This window comes from Equus quagga, chromosome 13 (genome assembly GCF_021613505.1).
Source record: "Equus quagga isolate Etosha38 chromosome 13, UCLA_HA_Equagga_1.0, whole genome shotgun sequence".
NCBI lineage: Eukaryota > Metazoa > Chordata > Mammalia > Perissodactyla > Equidae > Equus > Equus quagga.
In genome coordinates, this window is record NC_060279.1 from 67472647 (window position 1) to 67491632 (window position 18986).

At 44.1% G+C, this 18986-nt stretch overlaps 1 protein-coding gene across 1 annotated transcript in view; it reads right to left on the reverse strand.

Annotated features, from left to right (window-relative positions):
* Nucleotides 1–307: 307 nt before the first annotated feature.
* Nucleotides 308–18986, reverse strand: part of GLG1 (golgi glycoprotein 1) — a 157873-nt gene continuing 139194 nt past the window's right edge. Inside the window, exons 16-26 of the mRNA XM_046680445.1 lie at nucleotides 18614–18702; nucleotides 17530–17647; nucleotides 16198–16290; nucleotides 13804–13941; nucleotides 12304–12427; nucleotides 11437–11579; nucleotides 11146–11247; nucleotides 9641–9748; nucleotides 8119–8239; nucleotides 7377–7483; nucleotides 308–5349 (exon numbers count right to left, since the gene is read on the reverse strand). Coding sequence (XP_046536401.1) covers nucleotides 5182–5349; nucleotides 7377–7483; nucleotides 8119–8239; nucleotides 9641–9748; nucleotides 11146–11247; nucleotides 11437–11579; nucleotides 12304–12427; nucleotides 13804–13941; nucleotides 16198–16290; nucleotides 17530–17647; nucleotides 18614–18702 — 1311 coding nt within the window. The 3' untranslated portion in view covers nucleotides 308–5181. The remainder of the gene's footprint in view (nucleotides 5350–7376; nucleotides 7484–8118; nucleotides 8240–9640; nucleotides 9749–11145; nucleotides 11248–11436; nucleotides 11580–12303; nucleotides 12428–13803; nucleotides 13942–16197; nucleotides 16291–17529; nucleotides 17648–18613; nucleotides 18703–18986) is intronic.

Consider the following 18986-nt stretch of genomic DNA (forward strand, 5'->3'; position numbering starts at 1 on the left):
GAGCAGGTGCCATCCAAGAAGAGGTTCTGCGTATGTGCTCTCCCCAGGAAGGAGCCTCATGACATAGCTTAAACCCATCAGTAGAATGAGTAATTTTGGACACAGCAGCCTGAGAGTAAACCCCAGATCTGATTCCAGCTCTCTTCTGAAAGTCCTATGATCCCAGTCTGTCTGCCCTAATCAGCCAGGAACGATAGAAACCTCAGAGTAAGTTTTGTGAGCATCAGTGCTCCAGCTCCACAAACTTCCACTAGCAGAGTGGGTGGGTGCAGCATCCTCCCAGTCACCACAGAAGATTTAACAAGTAAAAACCTGCAAACTCTTTATTAAATTCTCCCATTTCATCTGTACAGAAAAAAATGCACATTATGTTCAGATTCTCAGTAACATCTCAAAATTACACAGCATGAACATGTAAAAACAAGGAACTGCCAGGATTTTATACATAGAAAGGAAAACCATTTACAAAAGAAGCTTGTTAATTTTTCTTTCTTTCTTAAAAATAAAAAGTTAAAGGCCTAAGATTTCACACAGCATTTGCTGTACAGTCTGTTTTCCTGCTTGGACTGACTTGGGAACACTGTGCTGGGAGAAGCCGCTCAGGATGCCTCCAGCTGCCAGCTCTCCTGTCGGCCACTCCATCAGTGCACTGCAGTCTGACCAGGGGACCTGTTCGAACCACCCTAGCATGTCTGGCATAGGGCCTGTGGGGCTCTGGGGTCCAGGTGTCCATTCTATGTTGGGGGGAAGGCAAAAACAGAATATAGAGGCACTGTCTGAATTTTCTCCTTGCCCAGGGAGATTTCTCCACTGCATGTATCCCAGCATCAGGACCCTGTGACCACTAGCCCAGGCAGACAGTCCCACCTTTGTGCTCCAGATGACAGACAATCCCTGGGTCTCCACAGTGATCTCACCAGATGGTCTGGGGAAGCCTGTCACTCTGACAAGTCAGTCTGGGTTTGCTAATAACTGATCTGTTGTCTGAGGTCTGGACAGGAAGGGGAATTCGACTTCAAACTTGACTACCCTAACTTGTGATCCTGGTCCTAGTGGAGAGGAGGAGGACCAAGAGGAGTAGAGTTAGAGAGACTGCCAACCAAAGACAAATGAGAGAGAGAGAGGCAAGCCAGAAGATCAGCTCTGGCCCCAGGCCTTTGGGAACCAAAGATCAGTAGCGAAGAGGTGAATTAGAAGTGTCCCTGAAGGCCCAGAAGAAACTCAGGGCACTAGATGCTCACTTTATAAAACTACTTAGGAGCTGTCCAAATGGTGAGAAATAAAAGGGATCTTTGAGGTTTTTCAAATTCATAAGAATCTGAAATGCAAGTAAACATACCAAAATGCACATGATTCTAAAAGACATATTTTTTGTTCTATGGCCAAAATTTAGGTTGAATGTGTCAGACTGGATTGGCTGGCTTCCAGGGTCCCTATTTCAGCTTCCTTCTCCACATCTGCTTACTTAGAATAAGTTATATGTGGAGAATGTTTATTCTTTGGTCGGGGAGGGGAAGAAACGGAGAGTGAAGGCTGTTTCAGGGGAACTTGAGACTCGCTAAGAAAGGAAGCCGTTTGAAGCAGCCCGCCCCTCCCTGGACGTCTCACTACAGTGGGGCTCTCCGGGCTAGACGCAGTACTACAGCCTGGAGGTGGGGAGGATGGGAGCCACTTCCAGAAGTCACGCTTGCATATGAGAGTAAATCTTCTCTTGGGGAAGGTAGAGGGAAGTCAGCATACAACTCCCTTTCCACTTTATCTGATAAAATGTAAATGGATGCTACAGACCTCTTTACCACTGGATTCTTCTATTACGTGGCCTCAGGAAATGGGAAGAAATGAAATCTGGTAGTAATTTTGTTGCCTCTTCTAGGAAAGCAGAATCTCCCTCCCTCCCCACTGGCAGAGCTCTTCACTGTCCCCAAGGAGAGTCAGTGCAGGATGTGAGAAAGCCAAAGGCCTGCCACAAACTCAGGTCAACACTTGCTCACTAAATACTGGAATTCCCCTGCTTCCGAGGATGCACTGGCTCAGAACAAGCTGACCGGATCCACAGCGGGACTGGGAGGGGAGGCTAGAAGGTCTCTAGGGAACCCAGAGAAGGAGGGTTTTCCGGCTGGACTGAACTCCAGCTTTTGCTATGGCTCCCATATGGGCACATCGTGCTAGCAGGCTTCTCTTGGGGCACCAACAATAGCAGAGGGAGGCCAGGGATGCACCAGGATACAGGTCTCACTCCCAGAGCTACCCGTCTGTTGGTAGCTCTGTTAGAAGGAGCAGTTGGTCTTGTTCTCGATGTTTTCTCTAGATTTTTGATTTCCTGTATCACAGGGCCTCCAGCCCAGGAGACTGATCTCCTCGTGCCTCTGGAATGTGGTGGAGCACACTAAGTAAGTATGAGTCCCTGAGACACTGCAGTGAGCTGACAAGGACAGATGAGTTACCTGGCTACTGTTAATTTTCAGCAAGTGCCTAGAGCCTTGGCAAAAAAAATCTACCTGCTCTGCTGCTTAGGTTATTGTTCATGGGCTAGACATCAGGAGAAGAGATAAAGACCAAGGTCCATCATCAGTCCCTCATCTAGGGCCATGGTTTCCTCTTCTTGACTAGTTGATTTACCCATGACTGACCTATGAGGCCAGTACTCAGAGGTGCCCCAGAAGCGGTTTTGTTATATCAAATGGGGTACAGAATAGGTACAGTTGGGCTGCAAGTTCAGATGGTGCTGGGCCCCCTGGATGTAGAAAACTGCTCAGGAACACCACCTGGGACCCTCAAGAACCAGTCACATGAAACTATTCCAAGTAAGATGGTGAAATGCTTCCTAGCAACCACTAATTGAAAACACCAGCAGTCATCCCTTCTATTCTGACCATTTCTAAAGGTGACAAATGTTTCAAGAATCAAACTCCTTTTCAAACTTCCAGATCTGCTGCAGACAACTAATGAGATGGTCTCTCAGTTCAAAAAGAACAGAAAGACCAAGACTAACACGTAAACTATGGAGATGTTTTACATGTATTGGGAGGGAGACTGCAGAGATGGAGAATGGTACCCCATTCTCATCACATGGTGAACATTTATCCTAACCTGTAAATCACACCAGACACGTCAGTGGAGACCTGCATTTAGACGACATCCCCAGTTCTCAATCCCAAGCCCCCGCCACCCAGGTGGGAACCCTGGAGGTGGACTACCTGCCCCAGCTCAATTCAGCCCGACGGTGGTGGCAGGAGGGGGTGCTGCTCGGATGCCAAGAGTTTCAAGTTTTGAGACTGAAGAATCCCAGGGCAGTTGCTGAGAATCAGGAAGACCCTAAAAGCAGGACTGAGAGGACCAAGCAGCTTAGCAGCTCCCCTTGGAGACTTGTAGTACCCTAGGTAGGGGGGATATACAGCTGGCTTCTGGAACCTACTGCCTCCAGGAAGGATAGCAAAAAGAAAAAAGAAAGAAAAAGAAGAAAACCACAGTATTCAAATATATGTCAGTCAGGTTAGACAAGGAGTAATTTGGATCAACTGATCCACAAATTGACCCACTTTGTATTGAGCACATTTCAGGGAAGACAAATGTTGTGCAGGTCCCACAGCACATGTGGACAGTGGCAAAGGAGGGGCAGGGCAAGGAAGGGTGCCATGGTCTATGTGGACAGTTTTAGGCACATGATTTATAATACTTGTGGACGTCTATCAGGTTAATAAAATATATATTATATAAATATATCTCCTACTGTACATGCCGCCCTCTTGTGCAGCCACTGTGACTCCAGCCCTAAACTCAAGCCAAGCTGTGCCAGGTTGAACCATGATGCCTGCACTCCTCCCTCTTTATACTCCAAACCTGTCATCTCCACACGCAGGGATGAGGGAGGACGGCCAGGAATGCTGCTTCCATAGAGCTCAGATTCTGGAAAGACTGTTGAATCATCAAAGTACAACATGTAGCCGATGCCTACTACAGTGGGTGTATGCAGCAAATGGACAGAAAGGAAAAAAAATGGAGAAAAGCCTCCATCTTTGAATGTAATAACTTTCCACACCCTCTCCACGTAGAGGCATAAAGGAGCTTGTCTGGGAAGCTGGCCTTGAGCCTGCAGAAAGGTCAGGTTAGACTGCCAGTCACACCCTGTGCCACGCTAAATTTATAAGCCATTGTCTCTGACCTGCATTGTTGCCTGGAAAATAAAGCAAAGTGAATCAATCCCCCACTCTCCTTCCTGCCCTGAGCCCCCTTGCCCCACAGTTCCCGCCTCCTGTGAAGTGGAGGGTTTCTGGGGTAACTGCTACTCCAGCAGAGTCAGTCTAGATGTGACTGAGTCCTGCACTAGCCTGGAGGAAGGAGATTACCGGGATCCTGCTGCCTGGACTCAGGGTCCAGCCTCTCAGTGCAGATCAGTGGACTGACCAGCTTCACCCACTTCTGATCCCTTCCCCAACCCACATGCCCTTGCCTAGGGAAGCACATGCTTCACGTCACCGAGGTGAGGAGATCACGGCCTTGGAGTCTTGACCAGCAGTGATTCTGTTAGGGTGGGAACTGGAAGGCATCACTGTTCCAGCAGAAGAAAACAAGACCCAAAGCAGGCTAGTTAAAGGTTTCCCACTACTTGGTGAAGTCCATGGCCCTGACGTGGCCCAAAGGTGCTTTTGAGAAATGAGCAAGACACCCCAGCTACAGCGTATTGGGTGGTGCGTTTCCCTCTAAAGTCCTGCCTTCACTTTACACAGTCACGAAGACATAACCCCATCGCCCAAAGCAAGCCTGGAGGAGATGTGTTACTATATACATTTTTTTCTTTCTTTAAAAATTCCTTTTTTTTTTTGGTGTTTTTTTTTTTAAAAAAAATCATTTGAGTTGCAGGTCAGGTGAGTTGGTTCTGGAAGTATTGGTAATTCCATTGGTATGAGAGAGACTTGTCTACGGGCAGGTAAATCCAAGTTTGCCAACAAAGGCAATAACCAAAGCGGCCAGCTGCTGATGCTGCACAAATGGTCGAGGAGGAGGAGGACACCATGGACAGGGGCGAAGTCTGAGATGGGACAACGCAGTGGATACCTGCTGCTGCTCTAACATGAGTGTTGGTGTCACCTCTTAGAAGAACGAGGTGAGTGGGTACACTATACAGGAGGGCTGTACAGACTGGGCACTGGACAGGTAGTTCCTTTGGTGGTCAAGGTGGCTCTACCTGTCCTTGAGCTCTCGTGTCACTCGCTTGGTGATACGTCCACACATCAGGCCAATCAGGAACAATATACAGATGCTCCCACTGATCACAGAGAGAATGTAGTTCTTTGACGGAGATGTCATCACTTGCATGGCGAGGTCAGAGAAGCCATCCGCTGGGGCTACCTGGAATGACACATGGCAGCATCATCTTCTGAGAGATCTAGGCAGGGGCTCTGCTGGCTCTAACTTGCTCCCCTTGATTCCTAGTTAATTTATGTCATTTCTTTCGGGGAGAGAGGGCTTGGACAAGAAAAGTCAAACAGAGAACTCAAAGTCTTCTTCCTGATCATACTACTGGACCTATCTACTACAGAAAATTAGAAGATACAGACAAATACAAAGAGGTGGAGTCTCATACAGTTCATCGTAGCCAACATAGTAACAGCCCTCACACTGAGGACTCGACGACGTGTTGGGCCCTGGGAAAAGGCTAGATGTGTTTTCAATCATTTAGTCCTGGTGCCAATCCTTACGAATAGATTTTATTACTCCCACATTACAGATGACCCAGAGGCCTGAGGGTGGGAGGCGGCTAAGTGACTTACACAAGGTCACAGGTTTTTAGGTATTCTGATTTATTTTCTTCATCATGTTTGCTGCCTTTTTAAAAACAAAGAGAAAAGCTGAGATGGTACTGGGGGCTAATTCTACATCTTGCCTTATTTTCACTCACCATTATGTCATACGCATCCCCCCATCAAAACCAATGTGCAAACATGACGTATACCGACTGAACCCACCTAACCATTCCCCCAGCTGTGGACACTGGTAGTCTAACCAGTTTTCATCCTCAGTTTCTCTCCCTGCTTTCTCAAACAGCCCTCTATGCTCGCCTCCTACGGCGGGATCAGGATCGAATGGTTCACCAGGTGCACAGGAACCTGTCCTTTTGAGTCTCACCTTAGTCTGACGCCTCAGAGGAGTCTGGCCCAGAGATGTCTGGGCTGCTTCTACGGTCATCCCAGGTACACAGAACAAAGCAGGAAGGCTCCAGATTAAGGCAATTTGAGCACAAACATTTGCCAACACAATATAAGCAGTGGAGGCACTCTGAAGCAATGCTTAGCGGCTCAAAAGTGGAAACCAGTGAAGAAAGAAGAGACTAATTTAGTGTCACTGCTCCCTCATCTGACCAAGGGCTTCAAAGATGACTTTGCTCCCTTGAGAGAAGGGGTGACAGGCATGCTTGCTGTGTAGTCAGCTGTCATCTCTTCCTCTCATCTCGCTTACACCTAGGTATGAAGACTTTCTGTGGTTTTTCCCACTTGCCTGTTACCCTTGAGTTTTAAGCAAATGGGTGACAGGAGGAATTGGGCAAGAAGGAGGGGAGTTCTCATGGTCACTCTCTTGATCTAAGGTAACTGCGAATGTCTATCCTAGTGTGGGGTGATACAAAGAGGATGGTACTAGAAACCTGACTTTTTTACCGACGGATCTTGAGCAAATCATAATCTCCAAAGTCAAAGTTTCCTCCACCATAAAGTGAGGAAATGATCATTTAACTTACCTTGCAGGATTTCTACATTCAAATGAGGTAATATATCCATCAAAGTGTTTTGTAAATTACAAACCAATGTATACACGAGAAAAACTCTCATTCTTCTTCTGAGGCTGAATTTTTGTAGGAAAAATTTCCTCTAGCCCAAGTCTGCCTGGGTATCTTAAACATTCACTAGTGTCCTGAAGTCTCCCAGTATCCTATTATTCTCCACATTCCAGGCTAGCTGGGGGCTAGTCTCACATATATATTCTTCTCCCACAGACTGTAAAGTTAGAAAAGCAAGCTTTAAGACAGAAAGGGCTGGATGTCTTTCTTTTCCCATGGGCATGTTTTCTGGTCTCTCTTTTGCATGGCTGGCTGAAGTCACATGCTTCCTTTGGGTGACTCACTTGTCAGTGGTTGACTATGGGCAACTGAGGGCAGAAAGTAGTGGCCTTGGCAAAGCCTTGCAGACACAACTCAATGCAAAGGGAGATGATGGCTCCAGGCTCACAGACAGCCAAGGAGTCTGACAGGTGCACTGATAGATTTTTCAAATACACTTACTGCCAGTCTCACAACAAGGACAAGGAGACCAGTGAAGTATCTCGCAGAGACTAGGAAACTGATAGAAGAGATGGCCACTTCAGGAGATTCTCTTGGTCATTACCTTCGCTGCATAACTCCACATTTCAATCCGGTCATTAAGGCGTTTTTTGCACTCAGGTTGTAACCTCACTCGCTTATCCTCCAAGGCCTCCATGAGGCAGGACATTTCTGTAGAAGGAAAGGGATAAGAAGAGTCTGAAACTGTACACAATGGAAATTTCTGTAAGGTTAGGGAGACGGGTACCTAAGCACTAGAGAACTGAGATCCGTAGGCTACCCAAAGTTAAATCCATTCAGGAAACTTAACCCAAGAGCTAACATGGAGAAGAATATTTAACTTCCAAGGTTGGCTGTCCAGAGTCTCTCTTAAAATTTCTCTTTTTATTGGGCATGCACAGCTCAGGAACAACTTTACAGCTGCCCAGGTTCCACCTCACATAAAACTTATCTATTGAGCCTAACGTGGCCACTGCAGAAGCTGCTGAAGCTGTTTTGGTTTGGACAAGGGGGTGAAAAGGGCCATGATGATGGCTTCACTTTGCTTCCCTGATAAATAGCTCCACTTTGCCTTTTCATCAAATCTTTACCTCTGGTCATGGCTAGGTCACTTCAAACCTGCAGGATTATTCCCAAATTCATTTTGCCACAAAGGCTTAGTCCCAGCATCAACCAGGCCCCCAGGAGGTGCTGTCTGTGGTTGAACTGAAGCTACAGAACAGAGTAGCTGCAGCTGATGTCTCACAGGGAGTCCCTGCTCCTCCCAAGATGGTTCAGACAGGCTCAGCGGGAACACAGTGACTTACGACGCCCACGGCCAGGGGTGATGGCTGCACAGTGGTGTTTAATGTCCAGGGCACAAGCTGTATGAAGAACTGGGTCCACAAAGATGTCTGCTTTGCTCTCCTTCAGCATGTTTAACACTTCCTAGGAAGACAAGATCGTTGTAGACAGAGCTTTTATACAGGAAATGCATCAGATCTGTTGTCTATAAATACTTTATATACAAAGAAAGTTAAGGAGGGAAGGTTGAGTCAAAAGAGCCTGAGACGCACAGCAAGGTGTGATGATGCAAAGAACGCAGATTGTTAGCATCTGATCGAATTCAATAATAGACCTGCGTACACTTCGTATGCAAAGCTGTGTGCTACACAAAGTAGGGGGCTATAAGATCAGATTTAGGTTTTCGGCATTCTGGTATGCCCTATTATTAAATACAAAATGTTAGTTTTTATATTTATGTAATACAGTTATTTTGTTACTTTAAGTCTGAAAATGTGAAATCTGAAAATCAGAGTAATATGCTATATTAAAATTCCCAATCAAACAAAGGTATATTTGTTTGCAAAATATTTCACTTTACTTCTATTATCCTCAAAAGGGAAAAAAGAATTGACAGAAGATAACTTCCACCATGAGAATAACTCTTCTGTGAGTTTAAAGATGTTCCGAATAAGAGGAACAGGAATGTGATAGAACTGAAATCAGCTCTGCAGACTCTCCATTTATACGTGATAAAATTATAGGAGGTAAAGACAGGACAGAACTGCTTTCTTAGACAAAAATTAGTCTGCCCTCAATAGAAAGACAGTAGTCAGGGGCTCGGCCCGGTGGCACAGTGGTTAAGTTTGCGCTCTCTGCTTCTCGGCGGCCTGGGGTTCACCGGTTCAGATCCCGGGTGCGGACATGGCACCACTTGGCAAAAGCCATGCTGTAGAGGCGTCCCACATATAATGTAGAGGAAGATAGGCATGGATGTTAGCTCAGGGCCAGTCTTCCTCAGCAAAAAGAGGAGGACTGGCAGTAGTTAGCTCAGGGCTAATCTTCCTCAAAAAAAAAAAGACTGTAGTCCCGGTAAAACAACAATAATAAAAACCAAAACTCAAATATTGTTCAAAAAGTCCTTCTTAAAGTTAGATGGGATCATTTCATGACAAAGTAGCCCAAGGAAAATATCTACATTTAGCTTTTAGCCAACTTCTACCACTTCTCAGACCATGTGGAATGTGGAACATTTTGAGAAGATGAAAATATCTGCTAAACATCATATAATGTCAAATATTGGAATTGATATTTTGCTTTGGTATAGCACTCACAATGCCCTTAAACAATGGTCTAGTCATGAGGAGGAGACATACTCACAAATAATTAGTACATGTAAAAGAATATTTAAGTTATAGGCAATTAACGGTAAAGTCTGGTAAGAGGAAACAGTAGAATTCTGGGAAGGACGGTTTAGATTTTACTAAGACATGCAGACTACAGCTTTAAAAGGAACAAGAGAAGAGAAAAGCAAGTGGCGGAAATATGGTGATTGATGGCGGTTACCTTCTTACACCCTTCCGTTTTGATTTTGAGCAGGTTAACTTTGAGGCACTCCTCCACTTGACCTGTCTGCTCCTGGGCTGCTGCTTCTTCAGCACATAGACTGGAGATCTATTAGGAGACATCCGATAAACAAGGTCACCCTTGCTCTCACCAGAGACCTTGTTTCTGAAATGTGTGGATCTGGTGATCTTCCCACACACGTGCTCAGGGCTCTTCTCAAACAGATTCCTGGTGGATTTCTCTCCCCTCCCTCCCGTATGGGCCAGGCTCCGTTCTCATTCACAAGGACTAGCACACAGAAAACCAGTCAATGCACATATCTTTATTCTGTCAACGCTGAGATTTGAGTCAGACTGTCCCAGGACTGGTCACAAGGAAGGCTACTTCCTGATTCCACATGAAGTTTATAGAGCCAAGTAAAATACTAAAAGCAAATGCTTGACATTTACAGAGCTTTGGTCAACTTAGATTCACAACTTGGAAACACACACACACACACACACACACACATACAGAGGTCCTGAAACACAGCCTGCAGCACAGATTAAACACATAACTTTCTTGGGGCTGGCCCTGTGGTGTAGTCGTTAAGTTTGGCACACTCCACTTCAGCAGCCTACGCTCATGGGTGTGGATCCCAGGTGCAGACCTACACCACTCATCAGCCATACTGTGGCAGTGACCCACATATAAAATGGAGAAAGACTGGCATGGATGTTAGCCCAGGGCTAATCTTCCTCAAGCAAAAAAAAAGGAAGACTGGCAATAGATATTAGCTCAGGGGTAATCTTCCTCAGCAAAAACAAAAACAAAAAAGTAACCTTCTTTGGACAGCTTTATGAGTAAGCTTCTTTGAAAGAGCTTTAGCTACAATCCCCTAAAACTGACATATGTTGAACAAGGTTCCCCAGATGGCCTTTTCTAGCTAGGAAGTCATTTCCAAGGACAGACGCTTCTTTATAGGAGCACTTCTGTCTTTCTGGCAAGTCCTGGGGGTGTTCTGGCTGACCATCAGAATAAGGAGAAGGGAAGAACAAACTATGTAGAGAGATATACTAATAAAAGGATACTCTTGTTCCATAGAGAAATATGGAACCAACATTGTACAGCGACAGGACTAATGCCAAGTCTAATTCAGTGTTACGGAGAACCAGGAACTCAGACAATGGAGAGCCTAGAAGATGGGCCTTCAACAAACCCTGGATTCAAGGCTGAAGTGAAAGAGAGTAGAATAAAGAACTTTTCTCCAATAAGAACTTCTCCGAGGGCCAGCCCCGGGGCCCTAGTGGTTAAGTTCAGCACACTCTGCTTTGGCAGGCCAGGTTTAGTTCATGGGCATGGACCCACACCGCTCGTCTGTCAGTGGCCATGCTGTGGTGGTGGCTCACATACAAAAAAAGAGGAACAGTGGCAGTGGATGTTAGCTCAGGTGAAACTTCCTCAGCAAAAAAAAAAAATTTCTCTGACCAGCTCTGTTCACAACCAGCTTCATACCCAAAACCTACCTCATCTGAGCAGTGTAGCTGGAGCTGAGGATCGAGTCGGTAATCTAGAGCAGACTCCTGGATAATAATCCGGATCTGGTCTTCACAGTCTGAAGAGAGGCGCTACATGTAACAAAGGGAGAAAAGTCAGCCTTTTAGACAACTTCAGCTTTTTATTTGGCCCTGGCTTGGGAAAGGTATGAAAAAGGTCTGGGGAAAGTAGGAACAAGCTAAGAACTTCCAAAGAAAAGAGCATCAGGAATAGTGGTGGCTCCATAAATACACCTCTGTGGAAAGCACAGGCCACTTTACCTGGTCAGCATATCTCAGCTTGAGGCAAGAGATGACTTGACCTTCGAGCTCCGAATCATCCTTGGCCTTAGTCAGAATACCATGACAGAATTTAGGAATGTCAGCTTTACAGGCTTTCCTCAGCACAGGGTTTAAGCGGTAATCTAGAGCAGAAAGAGATAAGCACATGATAAAATATTCCACCCGGATTCACAAATTTTGAGATCCATCTTCCAAAAGGGGGCATATTATGGCAATGACCATGAATAAACCACGGATTTGTTTACTTAATACATGTTTACTGCGCCCTCACTACAGTATTTCTAACCAGTAACATAATTGGGTGAAAGAGTGGATGTCGAGACCCCCAGGAATGCTTCTGCTCTGCGGCAGCTCTGCCGGGTTTGTTCAGACCAAGGTTCAAGCAGTCCTCACAAAACCAAGCAGACACCAGCAACTTTCCCCATAACGTATTTTAAAAACACTGAAAACAGAATCTCTAACTCACCTTGCCCAGTAAATTACAAGGTCTTGCAATGCAGAGGTGAAATTTCTCTGTTCTAAAACAGATTACTCATATATTCTCCTACCACATGCATGAAGTTTTATTAAATCTTCATACTTATCAAGGAATGCTAGCCCTGATTCCTTTTGTACGCCTTTCAAAAGCAGTTTTCTATTTTTTTGGGCCTGTCTTTCACATGACTTTCATTCTGTTCTTCTGGATATTCTTCAAGGAAGGAGTAAGTCATTTTTCTTACATCTAGACTCTTCCCTTAAAATTCACAATGAACAAACCACCTATGGTTTAACTATGCAAGTATATGCCCACTCGATTCCACTTATGCTGTGCTCAATGGGACCAGGAAAGCCAAGCCAAGATATTACCTGTGTTCTGGGTGATCTGGCGCTTAGTTATCATCTGTTTGCATTTGGGATCCATCAATTCACTGTTTTTATTTTGCTTCAAGCACTGCAACATAGTTTTGGAATCTGCTTCTGGACAGAATCTCTGCAAAGAAACAAAGTTTTATAAAAATAGGTATCCAAATGTGGCAATTAACACAATCTGTATCACTCTTACATCTATTGAGGAGCTTAAGACAAACAGCCTGAAGGTATCACGTGGTACAAGAGAACTGGCTAAGTCTGAATAAGCACTCAGTCTCAAGTCCCCCTTTCTTTACCTAGTCTCTACTATATTTCTCACATTTCTTTCTACCACCTCACTGTTTCCTACTCTACATAGATTGATTCTCTACCTACACGGCTATGTTACATTACATGACATCTCATGAGCTTAAATCCTGTTTAAGCACAAATATAACATTGTACCACATGGCCATGTAGTCCTCAAGCCAAATCTACTCAATCCCAATAGGAAATTTAGGAATTACTTGCCAACCAATGTGGACAGAGATGTGGGGAAAGGACCTATCTGGTTCATCTGTTAACTATAGGGGTCATAATCCTACGGAATCCTGTGGGGCTAGGCCCTGTACACTTGTTAGTGTCCTTGAAGTCAGAGATCCATTTTGGACTAGCAATAAACTCTACCTGCTAATCTACAGTCTATCTACTAATTATAATCTACTAATATCTTAATATGGAGACATGGATTGCTGATTGATTTTTATAAAAGCTTTCAAAATCTCACAAAGCTCCTTCAAATCAGAGCCCGACATTTTCACTTTTACAAAGGACTCAATTCTACCAGGCCCAGCTAAAGAGACTTCTCTAACTTTTAAAATTCTCTTTGGAATTTATTTGATAGGGTGAAAAGTCACATTTTATTTTAAAGGGAAGCTGAAAAAAGGGGTTAGAACCTGAAGTTTAATCTCTCGTATATGTGGATAGATCCACAAACTGACACCTAGATTGTCAAGTCAGCCCTGCTGCAGAGAATGTTCACTGGAGAAGCAAATGAAGCAGAAGAACTTGTAGAACACCAAAGCCTTTTTATTGTGGTAGATGGATGATCAGGACATTCAGTGGTGGCTTTTGTGGTATACCTACGACTCTGCCCTCAAAACTTAATCATATATTTATTGGACATCTCTTTACTTGTGCCTTAGGTCAAAGAGAATCTTAGCTCAGTGGTTTTCAAACTTGAGCGTACAGCAGCATCCCCTGGAGGCTCGTTAAAAAGACTCTCCACTCCCAAGAGATTCTGATTCAGTAGCTCCGGGGGGGGGCCTGAGCATCTGTAGGTTCTCAGGTGATGCTGCTGCTGCTGCTCTAGGGACCAGCCTTTGAGAACTACCATCTTAGCTGTATAAAACAGGTTGTAATGGAAAGATTATATGAATTTGCTCTGAAATTTCAAGAAGTTATGTTGCTGTCATTTTTACTTACCCTGTGCTTAACCCTTGGTTTTGGATCCCTTACCTTTATCATCTGCTTGCAGACTCTCATGAGGGTGTAATCTAGTTCTGGGTCCATCATCTCTGTTTCCTGCAGCTTAAAAACTTTCTGGTGGCAACGGTTACTTAGCTGCTTCTTGTTTTCTTTCAGACATTCAATAATCTATGGCATAAGAATTATGGTCAAGTTAAGGGGTGTATGAAGGATTGATAATCCATGTATTCTGACCGAAGCATTCAGTTCTTAGTGTGTCCCACATTTTCCTATCCAAGTACCTTCCATTTCTAATTCCTAGGTTAATAGGAATCAGGATTTCCTCACCAAGAAGAATTATATTTATAGATTTATAACCTGAGGACTAACAGCAAATCAAATTGCATAAAATTACAGATGAATAGCAGGCTGCACTGGAGTCCAAAGGGAAGGAAACCCATTCAGGATTCCCAGTTTCTTCTGCCTTCTAGACCTGTTCCTTGTCAAGATTCCTTCTGGAGCATACACAGGCTCTCTGCATTTCCCTGGAGCAATAATCCTGACTAGACAGTAGGCACAAGACAGGAGGTGCAGTTCAACTCACCATTTACCACATGAGAACAGACCATTAGATGCCAGATAAGAATCAGACCCAATCCTTACCCTTGACGAATACACAATCTCACAGGGCAAACTTATATAAACAAATAACTACAATAAAAAAGATGAGTGGGTTAACATAAAAGCATAAAGTGCCACAGGACGGGTTTTAAGATAATAAATTAAGTATATCCTGAAATCTCCCCTACATCAACCTTATAGGTATTATAAAAAAAAATAAAGAAGAGAAGCAGATGGGAAGCTGCAATAGCTAGGGCCGTAGCATGAAGTCATGAGATTTCTATGAAATCCTCAAGGCACAACCAAGAATCACCAAATAACTGAGGGAAAAAGGTAGGAGAGCAATTAAAAAATATATTTACTATCCTCAGAGCAATACAGAATGAAATAGTAAACAACAGTCAAAAACAGGTACTTATGAAAAGAATGAATTACAGATCTTGGAAATGAAAAATAAAACCCAATTGGTGGTCTCTCTAAAGAGCAAAACAGACAGAGCTGAAGAACAAATTACTACGCTGGGAAATGGAATTACTTCAATGTAGTACAAAGAAACAAAAAAATGGAAAGCATGAAAGAAAAAGTTAAGAGACATGGAGGACAGATTCAGATGCTCCAACTGTCTAAACAGGAGTTCCAGAAGGAAGGAAAAGGAAGACAATATGTGAACAAACATGACTGAGAATTTCCCAGAAATGAAGACATGAATTCTGAGACGGAAAAAACTAGGATAAAGAAAACAAAAATCCATTCCTAATTATGTCACAGTGAAGTTACAGATCATTAAAAATAAAGAAAAAATTCAGAGAGAGATTAACTACACAGAAATGAGAATCAGACTGACATCAGACTTGGCATCAACAATAATAGATCAAGAAGACAATGAAGCCATTATCTCAAAGGCTAAAACACCATGGCAATGCCCTCAACTAGAAGAGGGAGGTGAGTCCAGGGGAGAACAATAAAAAAAATCACTTGCACTTCACTCTGATGATTCTGGGTAGGGCCCTGTTCTGTGTATTAAAAAAAGAAAAAAAAAGGGGGCTGGCCCAGTGGCATAATGGTTAAGTTCGCTCGCTCTGCTTTGGTGGCCTGGGTTTCGCAGGTTCGGATCCTGGGTGCAGACCTACGCACCGCTCATCAAGCCATGCTGTGGTGGCATCTCATATACAAAATAGAGGAAGATGGGCATAGACGTTAGCTCAGGGCCAATCTTCCTCACACACACACACACACAAAAAACCCCCAAAAAAGTTCCCTAGGAAATTCTTATGTGACCTCTAGTTAAGAACTTCTGTGCAATGGAAATGTATAAGGGAATAAATTAATTTTGGAGATGCAGAGTGTTAGGAAAGCTATAGAGAGGAAGAGGCATTTGAAGGATCATTAGCAGTATACTAGGAAGACAAGGTAGGGAAGGACAGGGTAACCTGAAAGAGGGGAGACAATGAAGAGGAGACAAAGAGGAATGCAGGTGAGGAACTTTGGGGAAAGTACCCTGGCATAGCTTAAGAGGGGATGATCATGGGGCTGGCCTGGCGGCATACTGGTTAAGCTTGCATGCTCTGCTTTGGTAGCCTGGGGTTTGCACGTTTGGATCCCGTGTGTGGACCTACACACTGCTCATCAGGTCACACTGTGGTGGCATCCTGCATACAAAATAGAGGAAGACTGACATGGATGTTGCTCATGGACAATATTCCTCACCAAAAAAAAAGAGGGGCTGATCAGGCTGGAAAGGATGTGATGGGGTCTATCTCACTGGTGAAGAATTAATTATTAACATGTTACCTTTACAATTAAAAAATCAACACAAAACGTTACCTGAGCATTGCCATATTGCACAGTGGAACAGTAGTTCTTAATGTCACTCTTGCAGGCTTCGTACAGGTCTGGTTCCAGACGGATGTCTTCTGTCTGCATGAGAGGGAACCAGCATAGAAAAGTGAGCTTATTTTAAGCTGGAGATGTCAAATGTTCTACAGACTTATTTATTGACTGGATCTTGGCTAATGACCACCGCTTTTACACAGCAAAGTGGCAGCCGTGTGGCCGCTGTAGTAAACGGACAAATGGGATTTAGTGTCAGTTCTGCCACTAACTAGCTACTTGGCCTTGGACTTTCTTTCTACAATGAAATGCTACCATCTACCCTGACCCCTTCACAGGACTGCTATGAGGTGAAATAAGATTAATATCATGCAAAAACCACATTAGAAAGTTAAAACCATTATATAAATGTAGGGTCCTGCCTTTATTATTTTACTGAAAGAGCTAGGGTCAAAGCTAGGGACCCAAAGTCCCAACTAAAATAGGGCATTTAGGCCAGCTCCACTTAAACATAAGTGTCACTGAATCACTACCACTATATGTGAAAATATGGTAATGCAACTTTTGCAACATTAATGGTGTTTGGTGTTCAGTACTAGTTGTCGCTTAGACTGAGATGAAATAAGTATGATTCACAATATAAAACATATCACAAAAAATTTTTAGCTGTCTTCTTAACATGCTTTGCGCTTAACCTCAAAAGAAAAGTAAGAAGTTTCTTCTTATAGTGCAGCCTGTGCTTGACTTCCCAATATCCATTTCGCCTCAATGATGAGTAAGCTCACCAGAGTGTGGCATTTCCCTGGAAACTGTTGCTCAGGCAGTAAGCACAGATCTCAAGCTGACACAATCAAATTGAAGGGAAGGATCTGTATTTCATGCTGGGGGTAGTTTTCTCTTGTTTCTATTTTCCTGCTGCAGACGAATATTGGCGCAAGTGGCCCAGTTGTTGCGGGCAGCCATCATGCAGCCATGAAGGAAGCCAGCCTTACGATCAAGTTAGTGCCAGGGATGGCGGAGCGGAGAGGGAAAGACCCTCGATCCTTGAGGACATTATTGACGCAATGACTGTATCACATGCTTACAGCTGGACTTCCAGTTATGTGCAGTATTTTATCCGCACATAAAATTATAAAAATATTTTATCATTAAAAAAAAAGGTAAAGCAAGAAGCTGCCATATGGTAAAATTTCAGCACTTAGCTCTGAGTCTTTTCCATTCAACAGTTGTTAATAAAATCTTCCAATTTGCCCTCGCCTCTCACCCAACTTTCTAAGCCCTGCCCCTGTGGCTTCTGGGACCAGAGACTGTGCAACGAGGCATTACCATCTCCAGCTCTTCCACCCGCAGCTGCTTGCGGCACTTCAGGGACACCCTGTGTTCCTTGGCTTCCTGGAGAGTGTCATTGCGCACGGTGGTGCTTAGGCAGATCACCACATCCACCCTGCCAAGGAAAAGAGAAGACTTGAGACTGGCAGGAGCCACACGTGCGCAGACAGCTGAGAACTGGACGGGGGCAGGTGCCATACCACCTCCCCAGAATCCGTGACCCCTTTGTGTTTCCCAATGCCTTTCCTGTAAGTCTCACTCTCCTTTCAGAGTGCTAAAAGTAGTAATTTGACTGTGTATGTCATAAAAGTTGGGCCATGCCGACTACAATTCTGACTACATTCTGACTACATTTCTGACTGGTGGGGAGGCCAGAGAGGGGACATGTGTGCAAGCACAGTTCAACACTTGTTTTGTTAAAAACATGTGACCAGAGAGGAACGCTGCTCTTAACTCTGAACTGTGTCTTTGATGTACTGTGACACTCATTCCAGAAAGGTACAGAAACCTGAGCAAAATGGGAACTTGATTTGCGGGCAAATGTTTTCTAGAAATGTGCCTTTTCAAAGAGTAACATGGAAGCATTTGGGTAGCCATGCTATAACAGCTCATCACTCTCCTCAATAAGACCTAATTCTTAAATGAATAAAGGTTTTGTTTCTTCCTAAGATCTTTGACTCAGTAAAAGCCTCTGCTGTTTCCCTAAAGAAACAACTTAATGGAATGATGTCAGGAGGAAGGCAGTTAACGTCTTTTATTCATACTGCAACTTGCTCCTCTAAGTAAACAATCTATATCTGCTTCATCAGTTAGATGGCCTTAACGTGGAAAAATTCAAAATGCTCCTTTAGGCTATAGGCTCTCCATATCAGAACTACCACCACCATTTGTGGCTCTAGGCAGCTATAAAGACGATCTGTCCAGACAATCCAAGTGTTTGGCCATACCACCAAAGGAGCGTGCAGGAGGTCTCCAGGGCTAATCTGCCAGACAGCAGGAGGCTGCCTGGCGTCTTGGGTGTTCATTCAGTAACTAAGAGGGACTTTGGGGAAGCAGAACAAATCAATTAAAAGCTACATACTTCTTCTTTATGTTGGGGCAAAGTTTCAACACATCCTCTTTGCAGGCCATTTTAAATTTGTAAGAGAATCGAAAATCCTTCATCTGCACCTGAAAAAGATGATCAGAAAGAAAATCAGAATATTGAGTGGAGTTGACAAGGGCAGGATCTGTCATTCCACCTCTGTCTCCCCGTGCCTGCACTCAGCGGCCCTCGATACCGTTTGTTAAAGGCAACAGGCCCGGAGAAGAGATCAATTTTACACAGTTGACTGGATGTCATCCTCCTGGGAGGGAAGTGCTTGCTTTACCAGAAACACTGCCTTTTGACATGTGGTAACTATGGAGAGCATAGTTTAACCATCTTATTCAAATGCCAACCCTGGGTAGTATGA